The following is a 24,196-nucleotide window of genomic DNA, read 5'->3' as shown; positions in this document are numbered from 1 at the left end:
CGGGTCCATAGCAGTAGCTAGATGCTTGTCTTCTCCTCCATATGCTTCATGTTTAGATCTTGTGAGCTGCCTATCATGATCAAAACCATCTTTATGTAATGCTACATGTTGTGTTTGCTGGGATCCGATGAATATTGAATACTATGGTTGAGCTTATTATAGACATGTTTATATGTTATTTGTGATCTTGCATGCTCTCCATTGCTAGTACATGCTCTGGCCAAGTATGTGCTTGTGACTCCAAGAGGGAGTATTTATGGTTGATAGTGGGTTCATGCCTCTAGTAACCTGGGAGAGTGACAGTAACTCCTAAGGTTGTAGATGTGTTGTTGCTACTAGGGAAAAAACAACAATGCTTTATCCAAGGATAATTCTATTGTTTACTTTACACACTTTACTTAACGTAATAATATGTTGCTTGCAACTTAATACCCAAAGTTGTTCGGATGATATTCTGAGGGTGGATTATTAGTCATAGATGTAGTTGGATTACGGTCTATAAATCTTGTTGCAATGCCCAAATGAATCTCATAGTAGTCATCTTGTCATGTATGGTCTTTATTCTGTCAATTTCTCGGCTGTAATTTGTTTACCCATCATGTTACTTATCTTTATGGAGAGACACCTCTAGTGAACTGTGGACCCCGATCCTTTCTTTTGCACTAATAAAACCATCTACTGCAAATACCTATTATGTTTCCTTACTGCAAAACACTGTTCTCTTTATTTCACTGCAAATAAACATCTCTTTCGACACTATACGTTTAATCCTTTGTTTTCAGCAAAACCAGTGAGATTGACAACCTCACTGTAAGTTGGGGCAAAGTATTTTGGTTGTGTTGTGTGCAGGTTCCACATTATTGCTGACACCGGTAGTGTGTCCTGCCAAATTCAGTCTGCAACACCTTCAGAAGTGATTTCTTTCTCCTACTAGTCGATTATACATTGGTTTCTTACTGAGGGAAAACTTTCTGATGTGCTCATCATACCTTCCTCTTGGGGTTTTCCAACTGGATACTCTGCACAACATCAGCGGGCGGAAGAAAGTGGACATAGGCCGGGAGGCTCGGGCCCTCTGAATTTTTCTAGATGGCAACGATGTCCGTAACAAGGATAGGAATGGGTGGGAAAAAGAGACGCTCATGCGTGGGGTCCATAGAGGACACACGTCATTCAAAGGAGGAGGAGGAACAAGACGTTCCCATCGTCCGGGTTATAACCAGCGTTTTCCATTAGGATACCAGGCTACATATAGCCCAACCTCCATTTCGCCACTCTTGAGTGCCTTCTGGTTTCTGTTGCTTCTCCAGACAAGTCATTCGCCAACTTATATATAGGCTTTCATAGATTTCATTAATTAAAGGGTTTATGGTTTGTTAAACTGTTTGCGCAGCAACAACTGCGTTCCCAAGGTGCCTGTTGAGATGTGTAGTTTTGTTTCTAGACTCGACATGAGGTGAGAGGAAAGACTACACTCAAGTCAAGAGTATTCTAAATAAAATTATCTTCACCGTTGAGAAACAATTGCGGAGCAAACATACTAAAAAAATGAAAACCAGAACAGGACATGCTTCCAATTTACTGCCAACTTTACTTGCTTAGGCCATCTCCAACGGCCCGACGCAAACGAACGACGCTCGTTTGAGTCCGCGGGTCCAAAAATGGGCCTACACCCAAACCGAGCGGCCTGGCGCATAATGACCGGGTTGTCCACGGGATGCAAATGAGACCCAAATTTGAGGAAGAAATGTGTATGCCATGGACGTTGCGCATGTACGCTACCCTCTGTCTCAGGCCCGCATAGCAGCAAGCATGTCTGTTGCGCCTTCTGTGTGGCGCGACAGTACTGACGGGTGGCGTCGCTTCCATAACCTGCCAAGCCACTTAAATGGCTAGCAGTGATGCAGGTTCCCAGACCTAGCAATGGATGCACGCCTTAATGTGTCCACCCGCCTCCTCGGTTGCCTCCGGCGTATAAAATGGGGATGCCGGGGTCATCCAATCCCTTGACCCTAGCTATCTTTCCAATCTCCAACCCTAGCGCCGCCATCCATTATCCCCACTCGCACTCCATGGAGGGTCCGAGGAGGGAAGGAAGAGGACGCGGCGAGTGGCGACCGCCGAGGCCAGGGCAGGGGCAGCCGTGCTTGATCTGCACATTCGACATCGCCCGCACACTCTCCCTCCTCTCCGGGGTGTGATTGCCCCTGCGCCATGCATTTCGAGTTCACCTTCCACATAACCAAGGACCCCCCATGGAAGAAAGAAACTCCCAGACAAGCTCGCGGAGTTTCTCGCCGGCTGGGAGTCGTTCGCCGTGAACCTGCGGGAAGCCAGCTGTTGCCAATGTCGGTGTCCCGTCGAGGTCTTGTTCGATAGGCAAGGCAAGATCTACCTCGACGCGGGCTTCGATAAGTTCGACCGCGCCCACAACCTGGAGGTCGGATGCCTACTGCTCTGCCACTATGAAGGCGACGATGACATGTGCGTCAACGTGTTCGAGGACTCATGCTGCCGTAGGCACTATCACAACGACGACTCCGGTGATGGCCAGCTGTAGGTGGCAGAGTGTTCTTTCTTGGCAGTGAAAAGGCAAAAGTCAGTTGAAGCCACTAGGTTAGGTTTGCGTGTTCTTTTATCGCTGCGATGAAGGCGAGGTGCACAGTCCCATAGTTTGGTTGACTGGGTGTTCTTTCTTGACAGCGAAGAAGACAATGATCATGGCACCGCTAGTTAGGTTCCCTCATTTTTCAATGTTTTAAATTTATATATGTCTCAAAACATATGCAATATGTGTTTATCTATCATGAAAAAAAAAATGCCTACAAAATGTGAAATGCATTCGCCCGCTGAGAGTAGCCTCAGATGCAAACGGTCAATCGAGTCAAGGAGCCCAATTTCGTGTTCACGATCCAATGCAGACGAACACACGCGGTCACTTTTGATGATCGAAATGCGTCAGAGCGCTGAAAATGCCCTTATATTACACTAATCGGAAGATAGTCGCCTACTACGCATCCACCATATAAGTGAGCACGTACGGGAGAAAGCGAGGGGCGAAGCCAGAGAAAAAGTTCATTGGTGTCATTCTTCTTAATATATGGGTGTCATTTTGTATTTTGAATTTTGATTACAAAGTGACAAAGTGGTTTGTACAAATTCATTGGTGTCATTTGACACCAATCAACACATGCTAGCTCCGCCTCATACCTTCTCTTGGTAAAAGACGTCCTCAAATGGGGCGTACTCGAAAAGAATATTAACACCTATGATATCAAACAAAATAATGGTGAATCTATCATGAAATACATTCATATATTTGGATATTGGTTGTTTTTCTATGAATGAACATGATTAAAGTTAAATAAACTTGGCTTGAAACAAGTATTAGGTAGTACGGAGTACTTGTTATAGGTTATATATAGAGATAGAGACACATAAATAAAGGGAAACATTTTTGAATGAATGAAGAAAGTAAAACCAAGTTCCACTTGTTCCTCCTCTCCTGTCGTCTCTCCATCACCACAAGGCAAACCCAGCCGCGCGCGGGTCTCTCGCCCAGCCACCCTCTTCCCTTCCTCCCCCGTCGCCGCGCGCGCCTCCCATTCCGTCCACCCATTGATTGATCCACCTTCACTCCCGCGTGCGCGCAATCGCCCATGGATTCCAACCCCAGTTGACCCCGCCCACCGACGTGCTCCGCCGCGATCCATCCGTCCCGGTGCCGCGACAATGCTCAGCTCATCGGCCTCCAGGCGGGACGCCGCCGCCACCGCCACCGCCGCGGCGGCAGCCGCGGCCGCCTCCTCCACCACCTCCTCCACAACCGCCAAGACCGCCGATCAGCCGCTCCCCACCAAGACCTTCGCGCAGCGGGCGGGCGACGCCCTGGCGGCCGCCGCGTCCCGGAGCGGCGAGCTCACCAAGAACGCTACCATGGCCGTGTCCCGGAGCGGCGAGCTCACCAAGAACGCCACCATGGCCGCCGTCAGGGAGGCGGCGGCCGCCAGCACCACCAAGGCGGACGCTTTGGCCGCCGTCCGGGAGGCCGCCGCCAACGCGGTGCAGCACGAGGGGTGGATGGTGCGCTACGGCCGCAGGAAGATCGGAAGGTCGTTTTTCCATACCAGGTACTTCGTGCTCGAGAGCAAGCTGCTGGCCTACTACAAGAAGAAACCCAAGGACAGCGTGGTACGTACGTATATCATTCATTCCATCAAATGCTGCACAAAGTTTGAAATCTATGAGAAATTCTGGTTTCCTGCTATGGTTTGATCTACTCCATAGAGTTGCGCATTTTCCCAAGGGACACATTGTTCTGTTGCTAGTACGGATCATGCAAACTTGAATTTTGCTGCCCAAATTGCAATTCTTGTGGATGCCAACCACCTGATAATTTCATTCTACAAATGTCAATTAATTGTGAAAAAAAAATCTCAATACAACTGTAAGCTTTGTGTTCCTCCCACACAAAAGAAATTGTTTTTTTTATCTGCATTCATGTTATTTCTCATAAAAATGATGAGGTTATCAGTCCTAATGAGATTCCAAGAATTGACAATGCCTGAATTTCAGTAGGACACAAGATTTTATAGGCCTTCTTAAGAAATATGTACATGCAGGTGCCGCTAAAGTCGCTGCTAATCGACGGCAATTGCAGGGTGGAGGATAGAGGACTGAAAACCCATCATGGGCAAGTGAGTCTACTCTTATCCCCTTTTCCGACAACACAATTTTCCTTACTGCTCCTTTTCAATGTCTATTGTTTGGATTTCTTAATGTTGCCGTTTGAATGTTCTCAATGAGGCCGGGTGTCCAACTGTACATGTTACTGCATCCTACGGCAAGAATCCTAATAAATGTTTTTTTATATGAAATGACAATTTCTTGATTTATCGGTAGTTCGATCCAGATTTGTCATCATTTTGATTATGACAGTGTTCATTTCATTCCGACATTTCTAAATAATACTTCAGCTTATTTATTCAAGTGTTCACCGCTTCACAAACATTAAAATGTTCATTTTATTTTGGGAAAGAGAATAGCTAATTTTTGTAATGTTATATATAGCTTATTTCTGCACAGTCTAAAATCATAAATGTAATGTTCTTGCTTTTTTACATTTTCTCATATTTGCTTTTCTGTTCCCATCTCTCCTTTCAATCTTTGTCAGATGATTTATGTTCTGTGTGTTTACAACAAGAAAGAAAAGGAGCACCAAATCACGGTATGTTCTGAAGTTGAGATCCTTTCAACAGTATCACTTTGTTCTTCGTTTCATTGAGATTTATGTCATAACTAAATTCAATTCTCAGATGGGTGCATATGATATTGAAGATGCGCTGGCTTGGAAAAAGAAGATAGAGCAGATCATCGATCAGGTGCAGTAAGGTTTCGTTTGAATGGAACTTGTACAATAGTAAACACAACCAAGTAACAGATCTGAAAAATGCTCAAATTTTATGATGCATTTGTTTCACATTTATTTCTATGTTTGATCGTGAAATAACCATACTATTTGACAATTAAATAATAGGAAAGTATTAATGTACCAATAAATCCTAGTGGGTGGACTAGCTCAAATAATCTGGATTTTGTATTGAATTTCGTAAAAAGTGATGGCAAATTCTCCATGTTGTTTTTTTTGTCAAATGTCACATCTCTACATTCTTGCAGCAGCAGGACACTATGACAGCTAAAAACCGCAAGGCCTTTGCTTCAATGGACTTCGATGCGGAACTTGGAGGGCAGTTTTCATTCTCAGATCACGACAGCGCGTATGTGACATTCCATCTTTTTGCTTATACCTAGTTATTTCTCTGAATTAACTAGAAATTTAACAACTCTAGGGCTGAAGACGAAGAGGAGAGGCCCACTTTGACTCGTAGGACAACCATAGGAAATGGTAAGAAGTTACATCGACTACCTGAGTAAGGCAGAGCACTGATTCACAAGTTGCATTTTCATCCTTGCATGCTACAGAAATTCTCCATGTCTTACCATGTCTTCCTGGTGCTAGGTCCCCCTGAATCGATACATGACTGGACAAATGAGCCTGATATTGGTTTGTCAAGTCAGAGTGACCCCGCTCAATCTTTCTCGAAAAAGAATTGGCGGCTGCTTAGATGCCAAAATGGCAAGTCCAAGTTCCTTCTCCTTATGTCATGTACCCCTGTATGTGGAGTTTCTTACTTCTCTGTCATTGGCAGGACTTCGCATCTTTGAAGAACTTCTGGAAGTCGATTACCTTGTATGTCCTGGCTGCAATCTTAACTGCTGGAGAGTTACTGGATAATGCCTTAAATTTTGAATCTGACAAAGACTTATACCTTTTTTTTGCCCTATGTAGGCACGAAGCTGTAGCCGAGCTATGAGGGCTGTCGGCGTAGTGGAAGCCACATGCGAAGCCATTTTTGGGCTGGTGATGAGCATGGACGTAACGAGATATGAGTAAGCGTCTGGCCTTTTAACTCTGTTTTGTTCCAAATACCGATGTTGAGGCTGACATTTTCTCTATCATAGGTGGGACTGTAGCTTTCGCTATGGCAGTTTAGTCGAAGAGGTTGATGGCCACACCGCGATACTCTATCACAAGTTGCAGCTGCACTGGTGTCCAATGTAACCACATTCTCACATGTGAACAAGTTCTTACTGTCCGTAATACATTTCTAGCATGTCAAAAACATCCTAGTAGCATTTTTTATTGTCTGTCGGACTGAAACTTCTCATTATTCCATCCTACATGAACATGCAGGTTTGTCTGGCCTAGGGATCTTTGCTACGTCCGTTACTGGCGGCGCAATGATGATGGAAGCTATGGTAAATTCTTGAATTCTTCATGTTCCTGCCCCGACACCTTTGCTGTTTGTAGCATCTTCTGATCAACAATGTATGTTTTGGTTTTACACGTACAGTTGTGCTGTTTCGATCTATCGAACATCCAAACTGTGGCCGCCAACGAGGATATGTAAGGGCTTTTATCGAAAGTATGTCTACTTCTAACCACCTGATATCCTTGATTTACCTAAGAGGACGAGATGCTTCAAATAAACAAAATTAACTTGAGTTCCTTTTCATTTTCTGAACTTCCTACTAGTTCAGGCGGAGGGTTCAAGATTTCTCCTCTCAAGTGTCGCAATGGACGACCACGCACTCAAGTTCAACACCTGATGCAGATTGATCTGAAAGGATGGTTCCTCAACTACTCTCCTTCCTTTCAGTATCATTCTTTGCTGCAGATACAGAACTGTGTCGCTGGTACTGAATAGCCTTTCCCTTATGTCCTAACTGTTGTCAACTTGAACATATTTCACCAATTCATTGTGGTACTTATGGCTCTAATTTACACTTGCCGCCAGGGCTGCGTGAATACTTCTCACAGACAGATGAATGCCATATAACTCCAAGGATTCCTGTGATGGAAAACATGGTTGATCCATCAATGCCGAAAGACCAGAGGCGCCAAGAAATTGAAGCCAAGATTAAAGCAGCACATGGAGGGCAAAAAGATAATAAAAGCATGTCAATTATCGATGAAGAGTCAGATGAGGATGAGGACTATCAAGTTCCTGAAGCTAATATAGAGGTTACATATCCTGAGAACAACCTGTTCATGATGAATTTACCGCGTACAAGTAGTACATGTTTTCTCTTCATATTAAACCTTTATCAAAATTGTTGTACAGGAAGACTCCAACAAATCTGACAATGATGCTAAGCATACAGGTTTGGTTCCCTCTAACAAATCATGTCTGCTATAAGTTCTCAGGATAGATGTTATTTATTGTTGTCTAACGGTGATAGCTTTGCCGTGGCAGAAGAACCTCCAGAAAAAATTGATTTGTCTTGCTTTTCGGGCATCCTTCATCGTGACCCAGACGAGAAAAGCCGCAACTGTTGGACAGTACCCGACAGCACACTCTTTAAAGTTCGCAGCAAGAACTTCCCTACTGATAAATCAAAGGTCTAAGATCTTCCAGTTTATGCACTATAAAGCATATTAGATACAGAACTTCAACACACTCACATTAAGTTTACAGATACCTGCACCAAGTTATCTCATGGAGCTTGCGGCGATTGACTGGTTTAAGGACACCAAGCGTATGGATAATGTCGGTAGGCAGAAAGGTTGTGTTGCTCAGGTAAACATGATAATTTACCAGAAAATTTCTTAGCGCTTATCTTATTCTTGTATCTTGCATTTCGTTTTTATAATTATTATTTTCAAAATATCTCATTAACATCTTGAATCTGACTATCAGAAGAAAACCGTTTGGAACTTCCTGCTTGTTTCTATGTGAAGTGAAAAAGAATAAAACTGAGTCTTTGTCTATACTTTCATTGGTCATGTACTCATGTTACTGGCTCTGTAGGTTGCTGCTGAGAAAGGGATGCACACATTTGTTGCCAACATACAGGTGAGTTATTCTAAACAGACTTTATTTTAATACGGTTCATGTGTTTGAACACTTCTAGCAAACTTTCTCCGAAAGCAAACATTTTTTGTGAAGTTAATATTGTATTGCAGATTCCTGGATCAACTCATTACAGCATAGTGATGTACTTCGTCACAAGTACCTTGAAAAAAGGATCATTGCTGCAACGTTTCTTCGATGGCGACGATGAATTCCGCAATAGCAGATTGAAGCTTATACCAGCCGTTCCGAAGGTCTGTTTTTCCAAACAAAACAAGCAGGCTGCAAATACTTTTTGTACACTTAAGCTTCGCTTTGACCCAACAAACAAAAATTCAGGGCTCTTGGATAGTGCGGCAGAGTGTCGGAAGTACCCCTTGTTTACTGGGAAAGGCCGTCGATTGCAGCTACGTGCGTGGTTCGGGGTACTTGGAAGTAAGTCATGTGGTATTATATTATCTGTCATTCACAGCAGTAGTTTGACCTGCAGAGTTTTGGTCCAGAACATCGACTACCAACGGAAGTTCATCATCATCATTATTATTTTCCATTTGATAAGACAACGCGTCTTGATGGATCGGTTGTTTCTGCAGGTCGATGTTGACATCGGTTCTTCTGCCGTAGCCAATGGGGTTTTGGGCTTGGTATTTGGTGTAGTCACAACATTAGTAGTTGACATGGCGTTCCTAATACAGGTAAGTGGGCACACATGTCTACTGAACTTCTGTTTATTCTGGAAACGAAGAATACTGCACAATCTTGCGATGCTAATGTTGAAGAAAAGAAAATAAAAGCATGCCTTGATGTCAATGTTTGCATTGGAAATCATGTGTGCAGGCAAACACGTACGACGAACTCCCCGAGCAAGTCATTGGTGCCGCTCGGCTGGCTCATGTCGAACCGGCGGCAGCAATAGTTCCCGACCTTGACAATAATAGTGAAAGTAAAGATAGCAGCAACGACGACAATAACAACAACACTTCCTCGGAGGACGACTCGTCCAAGAAAACTAACTGATTTTTCTTCGCACACAGATTATTTAATTCCTTTTCTCCTTTTTATTCTCTTCCATTAGTCACTCAAGCACTGCATCAGCTTGCAGTCTGGTCTTGAGTTTAGAACTTGATACCGTTTTTATTTTCCCCTTTCTCTTTCTTGTCATTACAATTCATTTTTTTGTCACTTCAATTTTGGTTTTGGAAGCAAATTGGATGTAGATTACGTGCTCGCAGAATCCCAAAAGATGAATACGCTTCACTGAATTACACAATATAAATTTATTACCATATATGACCAGAAGTTGTTGTTTAACTCTGTATGGTAGGATATTATTGGTACTTTTGTATATGTTGTTCTGAGAGCAGACATACCATTTTGCTGTCTGTCAAAAATATACTTTAAATTTCTCGCCCTTTCTAATCAATCTTCAATTGAACAGATGATGGTTAGCTCATAATCTAGCAAATTAGAAGCCAACACTTTATTCCGACAGTGCGAGGGAAGGATCCGATGATATCCAGCCCTCAGACCGCGAACAGCAACGAAATGGGATGGTTTGAAGCGCCTGAGCCAGCCGAAAGATATTTTTGGCGTGGAATTGACAAGCGTCGCAGTTCTGACCAGGCCCTCCGTGTCGTTGGTGCCTGAATGATCCATCAAAGTACATGACCCAGTCGTCCGAATCGGTATTCCCGGGGAGGTCGGTCGGTTGGCCCTCCTCTTCCTCCGCCAGTGTTGTGGGTGTCCACTCGGCGACGAAGTCGGTAAGGGCAGCACTCTTGGTGGCATTGCTGCTCGTGATGTGCAGGCCAAAACCCGACAGCTCTATTCCACACTGTGAACAGTGGTCTTGCGGTTCCGAAGCACGCGCTCGAGCGAGAACTTGGTCACCACGGTAGCGCGGTGTGCCTCAAAGTAGTGACACAACTTCCGTGAGGCAAATAGAACCCCAAGTGGAGTTTCTAAAAGTGGGTGCAGCGTTCCCGGGCGTCTCGCATCACCGCGCTAATGAAGTAAAAGGGGCATTGGGCGAGGCGTCCTTTTCCCAGCGCGGTCGATGACTCCTTGTCGGTCGACACGAGACCTTCTCGGAGGGTCAGCTTGCGTCCATGGAGCCCACTCCCCCTAGAGGCGGAATCTCTAGCAGGTGGCTCCTCGGTTGCCTCTGAGCCATCCTCCTCCCGTTCCACCACCAGCACATCGCTCACGACCTGGGTCGCCAGGGCACCATGAATCATGAAAGGAAACATGCATACTAAACTAAGAAGTGATTTGTCTCTTCTTTTGATAATTGAAAAGTGCATTCTCTCTCCTCTTGATATTTGGATAGTAAATTCTCTCTTCTCATACACCTATGATGCAATCTGGCACCCATGATGTAATTGTACGGTCATGATGCATGGTGCTCCAATTGAGTTTACTATTTAGGTAAATTAACTGGTGCACCATGGTGTTGGGCATCACGGATCATAAAAGAAAACATGTATACTAAACTAGGAAGTGATTTGTCTCTTCTTTTGATAATTGGAAAGTGCATTCTCTCTCTCTTGATATTTTGAAAGTGAATTCTCTCTCCTCGTACACCACCTATGATGCAATCTGACACTCATGGTGTAATCATACAATCATGATGCATGGTGCCCATGCACCATGGTACCCCCAATTGAGCTTTGTACATATATGTACATTAACCGGGGATCACGAATCATAAAAGGAAACCGCGTACAAAACTGTGAAGCGATTTGTCTCTCCTCTTGATATTTGTAAAGTGAATTCTCTCTCCTCATAAACCTATGATGCAATCTTGTACCCGGAGGAGGCATTTTGGCTCATAGGAGAATTTGCACCCATTATGTAAAATAATTTAAAAACAATTTTAAAAATGTTTAAAAATTCTGATAGAAAATTTATGGTGTACATTGTAAAATTTTATGTTCGTACGCAAGTTTTCGTGAAAAACAACATTTTATATGGAATGTACAAAAGTGGTGATGCTTGTGAACGGCGTGACCGGCGGTGCCATGGTGGTCTTCATCTTCGTGGTCGGTGACGTGGTGATGCTTGTGACCGGGCGTGAATGACGATGCCATGGTGGTCTTGATCTTCGTGGTCGGTGATGTGCCCATGTTTGTGACCGATTGTGTCATGGTGCTCTTCGTCTCGTGGTCGGTGACGTGTCCATGCTTGTGACCGGCGTGACCGACAGTGTCATGGTGCTCTTCGCCTTCGTGGTCAGCCAAGTGGTGATGGTTTTGACCGGCGTGGCCGGTGGTGCCATGGTGGTGTATGCCTTCGTGATCGCCGACATGCCGAAGCTGGTAAACGGCGGCGTGAGACTTTGTGATAGGTGAGGAGATGAGAGGTAAAGTCACCATGTGGATAAGTGGTGAGGCTAAAACTGGGCTCGTATGAAACCAAACAAACTGAGCCTCACGTTTTCGCTGAGCCAAAAGCTTCGGCCCAGGCTGCCAAACAACAGCACAAACCTGCACCGCGGCTCGTCCGGAACGAGATGGGGCTCCCGTCTCACTGCGCCAGTGGTGCAGGAATTCGGTCCAGGTAACTAAACGCGCACATATATGTTGTACACGTATTGGTGATGTGATTGATTATCCTTGCTATTTAACTCCTACATAATGCAAGTCCAAGTTGAATGAATGAATAATGGGCATGTATGTAATACAAGTGATATACAGATATATAGTCTGCTATGCCAACCAGTAGCAACGCTTACATAGATGCATCTTCATGTTTGGAATGCTCAGTAGATTCCACCCTTTCCTTCTGCCTCCATCACTATGCATGAACATTCTTTACCAAACGATGCAAAGAGTTGTTTATGCAGTAATATCTAGGGATGGCAATAGGTCTGCTCCCCACCGGGGAGTTTCTTCTCATCCCTATCCTCATTTAACAATTGGGAAGATTTTTTTCTCATCCCCATCCCCATTCCCATAGGGTTCGGAGCGGGGATCGGGTTCCCATCAAGAAGCGAAATTCAAATGATTTTTTCATAATTTCATGATCTTCAATTTTACACACAAAAATAATAAACATTTTGAATATGCAGTTGGTAAAAGGACAACAAATTAGTATCACATGTTTAATACTATTGAAATATACCCACCAAACACAATTTTAAAACATATTTTATGTAAAAGTATACCAACTTATATGCATATACAACTAGATCAGAGGATAACATGGAACAGGATAGGAGACCTTCTAATCCCCATCCCCATTTTACCTAACGGGGATAAAAGTTCCCCATACCCATTTTCTAATAGATGAATTTCCCGGAACGAGATCCTCTGACGTACAAGAAACTACTGCAGAGGGACGTCGCTGATTTTTGTTCCTTCGTTCGCATCGAATGGCAGCATGTCCAACCCAGGAAAACATACGGCATACTCCTTTTTTGGCCCAAAGCCCAGCCCAACAAACGGTTTTGCCGCACTCCAGCACAGAAAAGGCGCCAGAACAAAGTAAAAGGCGTGAGAATCATCGACGGAAATAAAAATCACGAGAAAAAGGGATGGCCAGATCCTGGAGCTGGCGTTGCTTTGGCATTCACAGGTAAATTGTCAATAGTCTGGATTTCTGTGTTTCCCATCTTGAATAAATCAAACTCTTACCTTTAGATTTGTTTAATTCCTGATCAGTTTTCGCTAGAACCTGGAGCTCATCTTTAATAAATCAAACTCTTACCTTCAGATTTGTTTAGAACTTGATCAGTTTTCGGCAGATCCTGGAGCGCGCACTGCTCTGCCTGTCATTCTTAGGTAAATTCTGAGTATCCTGAATTTCTCTGTTTCTCACATTGAATAAATCAAACTCTCGGCTTGAGATGTCTTTAGAACTTGATAAATTTTGTTGTTTCTCATGGAAGTAGTTGGTTGAACTTCATCAAGCATCCTATTTGCCAATGGAAGAAGAAACTGAGAAAGAAACAGAGATGGCACAAGAGATCAACACATCAGCTCATGGTCCGGAATTCAATCGGTAATTCAGTTATCACAAGTACTTTGCAATGAGATGTCACAGACTATAGTAAGCCACTGTAGTTTTTCATACCCCTAAGTAATACTTGTTTTGTTCTTTTATATTGCAGAGTTGTACTGCCTAGTTTGGTACCTCATATGGGCATGGAGTTCAGAAATTCAGATGAGGCTTGGGCGCTTTGGTTGAGCTACAGTGGGCAGAAGGGCTTCGAGGTCAGGAAAAGGTATACAAACAAAAGGTCATCCATGGCATGGTTACATCATGTAAATTTGTTTGTGCAAATGAGGGTCTTCGATCAGAAGACAAGAGGGATTATTTAACAAAGGTCCCTCGAGCTGAAACTAGAACCAATTGTCAAGTCCACATGAATGTTAAAATGGACTGAACAAAGGGAAACCTCAAAGTGTCTGAGCTGCCTTTGGAACACAATCACATACTACACTTGCCAGAAACTTTACACCTAATGGCGTCACAAAGGAAAATTTCGGAGTTACAAGCTTTTGAAATTGGAATGGCAGATGATTCAGGTATTAGGCCAAAAGCAGCACATGAGTTGGCAAGTCGCCAAGTTGGTGGACAACCCAATCTTAGCTATACCCTCCGTGATCACAAGAATTATTTGCGGACTAAGCGCCAACGAGAAATGGCATATGGCCAAGCTGGTAGCATGCTTAAATATTTTCAAGACAAGATTGCTGAAAACTCATCATTCCAATATGCATTGCAAATGGATTGTGAAGAACAAATAGCGAATATATTTTGGGTTGATGCTAAAATTATCATGGACTATGCACATTTTGGTGATGTTGTTAGTTTTGACACTACTTTTGGAACAAACAAGGAGACCAGGCCTTTCGGTCCGTTTCCCTGGGTTGGACATGTGCCATTCGATGCGAACGAATGAACGAAAATGAGCGACGTCCATCTGCAGTAGTTTCTTAGAGGATCTCGTTCCTTCATTTTCCCATAGGTTTACGGGGAACGGGGCCCATTGCCATTCCTACTAATATCTGTTCCAGCAGATTACTTCCCTGTAGACTTGTAACCAATCAGGCAAACGAAAGCAACAAATCATAACATGTGTTTTTTATTTCTTTCTACCAAGCCATGAAATGATTTTAACCTTGCAAGTAATCTCAGAACTGGATTACACGGCAGAATCTGTCAGATGTGCCCTAAGTTATGTTGCCAAAGAGATAGGGAATAAATACCACCTACTATCTGTTGTGGATCGCTTCAACAATTACAGTACCCGACTGATCATAAGGGAACGGTCAGGGGGGCAAACAAAAAAACTGGAATAGCTAGTAAAAACAGGGCTCACGTGGTCAGATCCGGCACAGCCTCTTTCCTTTGGTCTACCCTCGCCAAATCTAGCAGAGCCGACATGACCGATCGCCAAAAAAAAACAAAGAGACGACTCTGACTACAACAGGTATGACTCGACAACAGTCCGCCCGAACTTCTTCTCCACATCCTTGGGTGTTTCAATCTGCACATACATTAATAAAACAGATGATGAATAATCAATAAGCAAAATAGGACGAAAATCGTCGCAGAAGGATTGTCGTCGCAGTAGCATTGTAACTAAATATTTTGGGTAATAGACACGCACGGCGTTTAGGGCAATGAAGAGAGCCTTGATGACGTTAAGTGGGCTTCTCGATCCAATGATCTGCAAAATACAATCACAACGTTAACATATTGCAGATGCAAATGGAGTGATAGGTGGAACTGTGTGTACTACAGCAGAAGCACACCTTCGACTTGACGTTGCTGAACCCAGCCAGGTACATCACAGTTTCGACGGTCCTGCCGGCAGCGCACATCCCACTTCTCATCGGCCCAGGCCAGAGGTAGATCTTAAGATGCAAACAGGCAGAGATCGTGTCAGAGAAGTTCTGTCATAGAACAAGTGGTAAAGAGGATAGATTTTGTTCCCTAACATGTGTGTGTGTGGGTTTACCTTTGTTTTCTCATATTTGGCCTGAATCGCATGAGCAATTGTGTGATCCTCGTACCGCTCCATGTAGTGCAGGTTCTGGAAGCACTTTTCGTAGGCCTGGAAACAGAACAACATGTTTCATATGAGAGCTGAATTTTTCAACTGAGCTGTCGAATCCCTACTGAAGCATGAAAGTATTAACTCCCTATATCTAAGATTCAAAAAGTAATTTAACCTAGCTGCATACTAGGGAAGCATTACTCAGAGGGAAGTATGACTATATTTTGGAGATACTTCACTAGATAAACAACCCTAAAGGTCATAGTGGACTGACAAGATTTGTTTTAAGAGGAAGGAAATGAAACCCAATTATAAGACCATATCAGTCTAACAGATTTAGCAACACATCATGCAGCATCAACAAGAATATATAGATGAACATACTCAGTAGTTCACAGAGACAATGTGCACGTGCTTCACCATCAACTGCATGGTACCCCTACATACCCACAGACATGGAGGCTCACACAATCATATAAGTCTGTCGAGCTGAATGTTTCATGTAAGAGCTGAACAACTCAGTTGAGGTGTTCAAATCCACTGAAGTCTAAAAGTAGTAACTCAGCTTATCGGTATATGAGAATCATTGGTTAGACGGACAGACCCAGGATTGACAATTCAGTATGACTATTTTGGGGAAATTTCACTAGACATAACTATCATATAGGCCATACCATGCAAACAAAATTTGTTTTTACAGGAGCAAATATCATTTCAGTCTACCAGATTTAGCAACACATCTTGCATTAACAAGAATATAAAGAGGAACATATTCAGCAAGTTGGGTTCACAGTTCTAAAATGTTTGACATATGCAGATGCTTCGCAATCAATCCTATAATAGCTCTGTGTACACACAATTGCGCATGCTCACACAGCTCAGTCACTCGCATCTCAAGGCAAACATGGACATACCACATGAACAACCAAAAGGACAAGGGAAACAAGCTAACAGTCGAATGGATAATGCATCTGAGAGACTGAGACTGATATTTATGCTAACTGGGGACAAACAACCATTGAATGAGAGGGGGTACTTGTTTCAATCGCTCAAACATAAGTTATATATGTGTCTCAGAGAGGGGCAGATGCTTACCCTCTGTATTGCAATCTTGGCTGTTGGCCCCTTAGCTTTTGCAAAACCTACAACACCATTGTAGTTTCCAGTTGCCAGCAATGCCGTGTATTTTGCTATTTGGCCTCCCTGAGAAGAGCAATGCAGAATAGGATCTTAGGGAATATGTATAACAATTATTTATGAATGTTTGGAAGAAGAAGAGCATTCACCTTTGTAACTTTACACGTCCGATTAACATCAATGACCTTCACATCAAAACCCTACAAAGTGTGTAAGGATCAACGTGTTAGTACACACAATACCAATAACAAAAACAAGAAGATTGCTGAGGGGAAGCCCAGCTATATGGTGGCTGCTATGGCAATTCGATAAACTGCAGTGATAAAACATGACTTACTTTTCTGTACATAGGCCTCCTCTTCTTGTCGGTGAGGGAGTTCCTCTCCTCCACCAGATTCTTGATCTCCTCCTCCAAAACCCTGCCCTTCTTACCAAACGTATGATCCAGGTCCGCCAACTTGTCCTCGATCTTCTTCTCAATTGAATTGAGCTGCTCGATGAGCCTATCATCCTTCTCCTTATCCTCGTTGAACTCCTCCTCGTCGTCCTCGATGGCCCCCTGGATCATCTGCTTCTCCTTGTCGAAGCCCGCGTTGTCAATGACGTCGTCTGGCGAGCCGACCTGCTGGTGCTGGATGAGGCCAAAGTTGGCGGGGTTGCTGGGGTCGTACGCCTCCTTGACCTCCATGAGCCTGACGGCCCGGTTGAGCTTCTGCAGGAGGATGAAGCGGTCTTTCCCGGTGGCGTCCTTGAGGCGGTTCATCATGTCCCCGATGACCCTGTACTCGAGGGGCAGAGCCAGATGGCGCTGCTCGAACTTGTCGATCTTCATCATCAGCTTGTGAGCGTCGTCGAGGTTCTCTGTCCGGCAGCATCGCACATGCTGTTAGGCAAATCTAGAGAAATGTGGTCGAAATGGGAAGGAAAGATCATTATTACCGGCCTCGGCGAATGAGCGTAGGAGCTCGGATTGACGCTTGCACTTGCGGTCGAACTCATCTGCGCGGCGCCTGACGGAGTCGGCGGAGAAGCGCTCGTCGTCCTCGTCGCTGTCGGAGTCGGTTGGCTCCCAGAATGCGTCGTCCGGGACGCGAGCCTCCTTTGCCTTCCGCCGCTCCAGCTTCTCGATGAGCGGCTTGACGCCCAGGAAGTCCTCGGCCGCCTCCGCCTCCTCGTCCACCTCCTCCCCCTTCTTCTTCCGGTCCTCCTGGTCCCGCTTCCGCTCCCGCTCCACCTCCGCCAGAAGCTCGTAGATCACCCGCTCGTTCTGCATCGGCGACTGCGGGGGTCTACTCCCGCCGCCGAATCCGCCGCCACCGCCGCCGGGGGAGGCGGAGGCGGAGGCAGAGGAGAAGGCAAGGTGGCGGCGCGGGGGTAGGATCCGCGGGTTGTTGACTTGGTGGGGCGGCGAGGTGGATGCAGCGGCGACGTGATGGTGGGAGAGGACACGCGCCCACGCGGCGGTGGCGGCGGCGCGCGACCTCGCGGCGACGGCGGCCATGGCGGCGTTACTGGTGTCGATCGATGGAGAAGAGGTTGGGGGAAGAAGGGTTTTGGCAAGAGCACAGTGACTTACATGGGCTCTTAACGGGCTTAGGATCTTACACACAACACTTTACGGGCCCTAGGTGACAAAAACTTATGGGATCTTCACTATGTACCCTCCAAGTCGCAGCACTCCCATGTCTCCACTACGAACCATACAACCAAATCGTTAGAAAAAGATCGACCTTTGCAAAGGAAAAGGAACTCGCTCCGGACATAACAATTGGCGCGCTGTGGTACCAGAAAATTCATGTAAGTGGTCTCCCTACTCGCCATGTATCGTAAGCATGGAAAAAAATAGCACTTGGCGCCTCCTTTCTTCTCCACATGAACTTGGACTTCGGCGCCAATACATTCTTCTTGCGAGGTTTTGGTGGACCCCTGTGTTGTGTTGCTGAACATGACTCTGCACAAGATGTGTAATGCCTGGGCCACATAAATGTCTCACACGTCCATCCTTGCCTCGATGCATCCGCGGTGTCGCGGAAAACTGGGCTGCAGTACTCCTATCACGGTAGTGTCGCTGCCCACTGTCTCCATTGACGCGCTTGCCTCCCACTCCTCCCACGTGCATATGCGCCATATGTACTGAAACACCATCAGCACAAACATCATCAGTCTGCATACTAGCATCAACACAAACTGGAACTGTAGCACATGCTGCAACATCCACATCAACAACAAGTGTAGCTTCATCCGGCTTGTTGATGGGATTCGTAGCATAGAAAACAAAAAAATTCCTACCGCAAGAACGAATAACAAGCCAAGATGCAATCTAGAAGATGGTAGCAACGAGAAGATCATGAGACTAACCCTCGAAGATTTCCAAAGCCTACGAGATTAGATCTCGTTGTTGCAAAAGATGATCACTTGCCGCTTTCAAAAGCGCGTAGAAGATCTTGACGGTGCCACAGTCGGGCAGCACCTCCGTACTCGGTCACACGTTCGGTGTTGATGACGACGTCCTTCTCCCCGTTCCAGCGGGCAGCGGAAGTACTAGATCCTCCTCGGAATCCCAACAGCACGACGGCGTGGTGGCGGTGGTGGTGGAGATCTCCGGCAGGGCTTCGCCTAAGCGTTTGCGGGAGAGGTGTGAGGACGAGGGTGGCTAGGGTTTGGGGAGAGGGGGGCGCCGGCCTTGGTGCCTCTATGGGGTGCGGCCAAGGTGGTGTTTTGGTGGCCGGCCCCCTCCCCTTGTCCCTCATTATATAGGTGGAACACATCTAGGGTTGCCCAAAGAACGAGTAAGAGTCCAACTCAAAAACCTTCCATATGGGCGAATCCTACTCAGGGTGGGACTCCCCCCTTTCCCTTGATGGGGTTGCCGGCCCCCTTAGGTGGAGTCCACCTGGGACTCCTCCTCCCTATGGCTGGCCGGCCAAGCTTGGTCCGGGACTCCACCTTCCATGGTGATTTCTTCCGGACTTTTCTAGAACCTGCTAGAACCTTCCATAAATACACTGGATCATTTTCAAACTTAGAAAAATGACTTCCTATATATGAATCTTATTCTCCGGACCATTCCGGACCTCCTCGTGATGTCCTGGATCCCATCCGAGACTCCGAACAAAACTTTGAACTTTATTCCATATTCCATATCTACTTAAAACGATATCAAACCTTAAGTGTGTCACCCTACGGTTCGTGAACTATGCAGACATGGTTGAGACTCTTCTCCGACCAATAACCAATAGAGAGATCTGGAGATCCATAATGGCTCCCACATATTCAACGATAACTTAGTGATCGATTGAACCATTTACATACGATACCGATTCTCTTTGTCACACGATATTTTACTTGTCCGAGGTTTGATCATCGATATATCTATACCTTGTTCAACCTCGTCTCTGGCAAGTACTCTTTACTCGTATCGTGGCATATCATCTCTTGTGAACCATTCACATGCTTGCAAGCTAATCAGACGACATTCCACCGAGAGGGCCCAGAGTATATCTATCTGTCATCGGGATGGAGAATATCCCACTCTTGATCCATATGCCTCAACTCATACTTTCCGAATACTTAATCCCACCTTTATAACCACCCATTTACGCAGTGGCGTTTTGATGTAATCAAAGTACCCTTCCGGTATAAGTGATTTACATGATCTCATGGTCGAAGAACTAGGTAACTGCTTGTGACGGTAAAGCACACGTCCGTTGAGAACCCCAAGAGGAAGGTATGATGCGTACAGCAGCGAGTTTTCCCTCAAAAAGAAACCAAGGTTATCGAACCAGTAGGAGATAAAGGCCACGTGAAGGTTGTTGGTGAAGGAGTGTAGTGCGGCGCAACACCAGGGATTCCGGCGTCAACGTGGAACCTGCACAACACAATCAAACTACTTTGCCCCAACTTAATAGTGAGGTTGTCAATCTCACCGGCTTGCTGAAAACAAAGGATTAAACGTATGGTGTGGAAGATGATGTTTGCTTGCAGAAAACAAAAGAGAGCAATGATTGCAGTATATTGTATTTCAGATGTAAAAGAATGGACCGGGGTCCACAGTTCACTAGTGGTGTCACTCCAATAAGATAAATAACATGTTGGGTGAACAAATTACAGTTGGGCAATTGACAAATAGAGAGGGCATAACAATACACATACATATCATGATGACTACTATGAGATTTACTTAGGGCATTACGACAAAGAACATAGACCGCCATCCAGCATGCATCTATGCCTAAAAAGTCCACCTTCGGGTTAGCATCCGCACCCCTTCCAGTATTAAGTTGCAAACAATTGACAATTGCATTAAGTACTGTGCGTAATGTAAACAATACAAATATCCTTAGACAAAGCATTGATGTTTTATCCTTAGTGGCAACAACACATCCACAACCTTAGGGGTTGCTGTTGACAAGGTATTAATTTGTTAATGTCTACGGATTGTAGACTAGGGTTTAGTTGGATGTAGAGGGCAAGTAGATCTCGAAGGTTTCAGCCGAAAAGTACTCGACGAATATGAAACTAGGGTTGTGTTGACAGTAAATTCGATCCTTTCTTTGTCCCTCGACTCCCCCTTATATAGGAGGTGGAGCCGAGGGTTTCGTAATACACAAGTTTATAGAGTCCGGGAGGGTTTCTAACCCGTCCCGCAAGATTACAAGTATCGTTTCCTAATACAACTCTAGTTTTCCTTAATAACATCTTGGGCTTCCGAATCTTCTTATTCTTCGGGTCGTGGGCCTTTAGTAAACCCCGGGTACCATCTTCGGCAGGCCCATTGGGGATGCCTATGTCAGTAGCCCCCGAGATTTTACTTGAATCGCAGAGTCATGGAAAATCTCCAACTTTAATCATTCAATATTTCTGCTGATTTCATCACATATCTTTAGATACGCAATTCTATATTGTACAGGGATAATGGTAATTGGGGCTAGTTCATCTGACGGATCAGGTACTAGTTAACTGCTCTAGTGGCAATCCGCAAAAACCTACTTCAAGATCACGTCCCTGGACATGATCTCGGGATACTGGTGTAAACTTCGACAGGCGCCGCTTAAGGTCTTACCATTCTGTCGAGTCCCAGTCATATTTTATCGGGTACCTAACGCGTCCGTTAGGATTTTTCTTCGTATCTGTTGATACGGAAAAAAGTAGCAAACCGACGTCAGAGACGGCGCCACGCCGCATAGAACGGATCTGGGGTCTTACCTTCGCAATATTTTGCGGCATTCAGAGATTATTCGCTACTTTGGCGCTCTGAGAATATATTGTCGAGTGCTTTTTCGGCTGCTGAAATAGCACATTTTATTGAGTCAATGTATGACTTATTTTGCCTTCTCGATGGGAGTATATGTTGAGTTATTTGTATAACTCGAAATATGCTCACTTCTTCTTTTTTCTTCTTTCTTTCTTTCTCTCTTTTTCTTTATAATTTCATCGGGCACGCGAACAGCGTTCCCGATGGGAGTAGCCCCCGAGGCTACAGCCAAGGACTTGTACTTGGTTGTAGACTCAACACTTTATTGCCTCATATCAATATATTTTCATTCTTTCTCGAACTTTTTATATTTATCGGATGCGCGACCAGCGCTCCCGATGGGAGTAGCCCCCGAGGCTATGAACAAATGCTTGCATTTGGTCATAGGCTCTCGACATTTCTATTTTGTCATACTCGATTTTTTTTCTTTTTTCCAAAGTAGCCCCCGAGCATTTGGCCAAAAACTTGTATTTGTTCAAAGGCTCTCGAAACAATCATCTGCTGCCGCCATTCTTCCAAACTGTCGTATCCGAGATTTTCTCTTGCCAAGGTGACATCATTGCTAACGATAGCCACGATTACTGTATCGGGAAAACGCGAGAACTTCTCTCCCTCTGTCTTGTGGCCCCAAATTTCTTACCAGTTTGACACGTCGCGCAAGTGGGGGACACACGTCCTCCGCTTTTCCTGGCGCACGTACTGTAGCTGCTGTGTTTTCTCGTCTATATGAAATTACGTTTTACCCCTTCTCCACGTGTACACCATCTGTCCCGCAATCTTTCGATCCAACGGCGCGACGGTTCACCGCACCTCTATATAAGGGTATCGTCTTCCTCCTCCAATCCTTTCGCTCGCGCCGCACCTCTGTCTCTCCGGTACCAAATCCTCCATTGCTCTCCTTGCTGAAAACTCTCATCCACACTCACATCCTTCGCCACCAAGCTCATTGATGCCGCCTCGCCTCCGTTTGACTAGACACAGCACTCCGGAGTCAAAGATGGCCGCCGAAGATATGGAGTGGGAGAGATCCAAAATCTCCAATCAAGACATGAACCTGCTGAAGAAGCTGGGGTTCACCAAGAAGGAGAACATGCTGCGCTTCCCCTCTGAGGAAAGCTACCCATCACCTCCGATGGAGTATCGGGTCAGTTTTGTTGACCATCTGATCCGCGGTCTTTCTCCCCCAATCCACGAGTTTCTCCGTGGTCTTCTTTTTGTTTATGGGCTTCAGCTACATCAGCTGACACCCAATTCCATTCTCCACGTGTCGATTTTTATCACACTGTGTGAGTGCTTCCTCGGAGTCCATCCTAATTGGGCTCTGTGGAAGCGCATTTTCTGCATCCGCCGTAATGGCGCCCACGGCGTCGCCTATAACATCGGCGGCGTCGTTATCTGTGTTCGTCCTGGCGTCAAATTCCCTGATTCTGTCCAAGGGTGGCGCAAGAGATGGCTCTATATTCATGAAGAAAGCTCTGATTCAGTGGAGTACAACATTGCTCCCTTTGACGGAAAAACCAAGATTCTTCGCCACCGATCCTGGGATGTTGAAGCTACCGAAGAAGAGAAATTGGCGACAGAGGCGCTGATGACTCGCATCCGTGAGCTCCAGAACACCTGCGGCAAGGAATTGTCGGGTATCCAGATCACAGCATACTTCCTTAGGATTAGAGTGCAACCTCTGCAAGCTCGCAAAAGTCCCCTTTGGATGTATGCTGGTGATGAAGATGTCGAGAGAATTTCCAAGGACCTTCTTGTAAAGGACTTGGAGAAATTAATCCGAAGGATGTCGAAACTCAGCAAGAAGGATAGCATTCCTACTTCTTGCCACGTTGCGCCATATAGCGGCGCCAATCCCCTTCCCGAGGTACTTTTTCCTTTTGATTGCTTTATTGTCTCCTCGCATTTTATTATTTGTCGACTACTATCTTGCTGGCTTTTTTGCATAACTTCCTTTTATCGACACTCTTTCTTTTTCTCAGAACCATCCTTCTCTCACTTCTCTTCCTCCTCTTCCTGAGGGTGGAGAAGTTGAAGAATGTACCGTTGTCGATGATGACAACCAAGGCACCTCGCGCCCTGATAGTGAAGTCGCGGGTTCTCACAGATCCGCGGCTTCTTCTGAAAAAGATGCTGAGTCTGAAGCCACTGCTTCGACACACTCCCCTCCTCCTGCTTCCCCGAAGAACAAGAGGAAAAGGAGTGAAGGCAAAGATTCCGGCACCTCCAAAGCCGAAGAAGCTGATCCTTCAGATGGGAAGGCAGCTTTCAATCCATACACCGATGCCCTCGTCAGTTCGTAAGTTATTCCTTACTCCTTACTTTTTCGCTCTGATTTTTTTTTATCTTTTTTGCTTCTTATACTGTCGCCACTTTTATTGTAGT

General features: G+C 45.2%; 2 protein-coding genes across 4 annotated transcripts; one reads left to right on the top strand and one right to left on the bottom strand.

The window, feature by feature from the left end:
* Window positions 1-3,531: 3,531 nt before the first annotated feature.
* On the top strand, window positions 3,532-9,704 carry LOC127309046 (protein ENHANCED DISEASE RESISTANCE 2). Of its 3 annotated transcripts, none has more exons than XM_051340030.2 (22): window positions 3,532-4,191; window positions 4,623-4,697; window positions 5,174-5,227; window positions 5,316-5,381; window positions 5,683-5,777; window positions 5,850-5,905; window positions 6,020-6,136; window positions 6,210-6,250; window positions 6,350-6,450; window positions 6,523-6,618; window positions 6,755-6,819; window positions 6,915-6,986; window positions 7,102-7,257; window positions 7,359-7,585; window positions 7,686-7,725; window positions 7,818-7,963; window positions 8,040-8,141; window positions 8,373-8,417; window positions 8,528-8,668; window positions 8,754-8,849; window positions 9,008-9,109; window positions 9,252-9,704. In XM_051340030.2, the coding sequence occupies exons 1-22, from the start codon at window positions 3,733-3,735 to the stop codon at window positions 9,429-9,431; spliced, it is 2,532 nt and encodes an 843-aa protein (XP_051195990.1). In that variant the 5' UTR covers window positions 3,532-3,732; the 3' UTR covers window positions 9,432-9,704. The 3 variants fall into 3 exon arrangements, with proteins under 3 accessions (XP_051195990.1, XP_051195989.1, XP_051195988.1); XM_051340029.2 differs by having other exon boundaries at window positions 3,533-4,191; window positions 5,680-5,777; XM_051340028.2 differs by having other exon boundaries at window positions 3,533-4,191; window positions 5,677-5,777.
* A 4,824-nt stretch (window positions 9,705-14,528) lies between these two features.
* Window positions 14,529-18,112, bottom strand: LOC127309048 (uncharacterized). Its single transcript, XM_051340031.2, has 8 exons — window positions 17,497-18,112; window positions 16,895-17,418; window positions 16,707-16,757; window positions 16,516-16,623; window positions 15,382-15,477; window positions 15,176-15,277; window positions 15,031-15,090; window positions 14,529-14,907 (listed from the first exon to the last, which is right to left on the bottom strand). Exons 1-8 carry the CDS (start codon window positions 18,056-18,058, stop codon window positions 14,842-14,844), a joined length of 1,569 nt encoding a protein of 522 aa, XP_051195991.1. The 5' UTR covers window positions 18,059-18,112; the 3' UTR covers window positions 14,529-14,841.
* Window positions 18,113-24,196: the final 6,084 nt, after the last annotated feature.

The sequence above is a fragment of the Lolium perenne genome, chromosome 6, assembly GCF_019359855.2.
Source record: "Lolium perenne isolate Kyuss_39 chromosome 6, Kyuss_2.0, whole genome shotgun sequence".
Classification (NCBI taxonomy): Eukaryota; Viridiplantae; Streptophyta; class Magnoliopsida; order Poales; family Poaceae; genus Lolium; species Lolium perenne.
The sequence above is the reverse complement of the archived record's forward strand: the minus strand, read 5'-3'. Positions and strand labels throughout refer to the sequence as shown.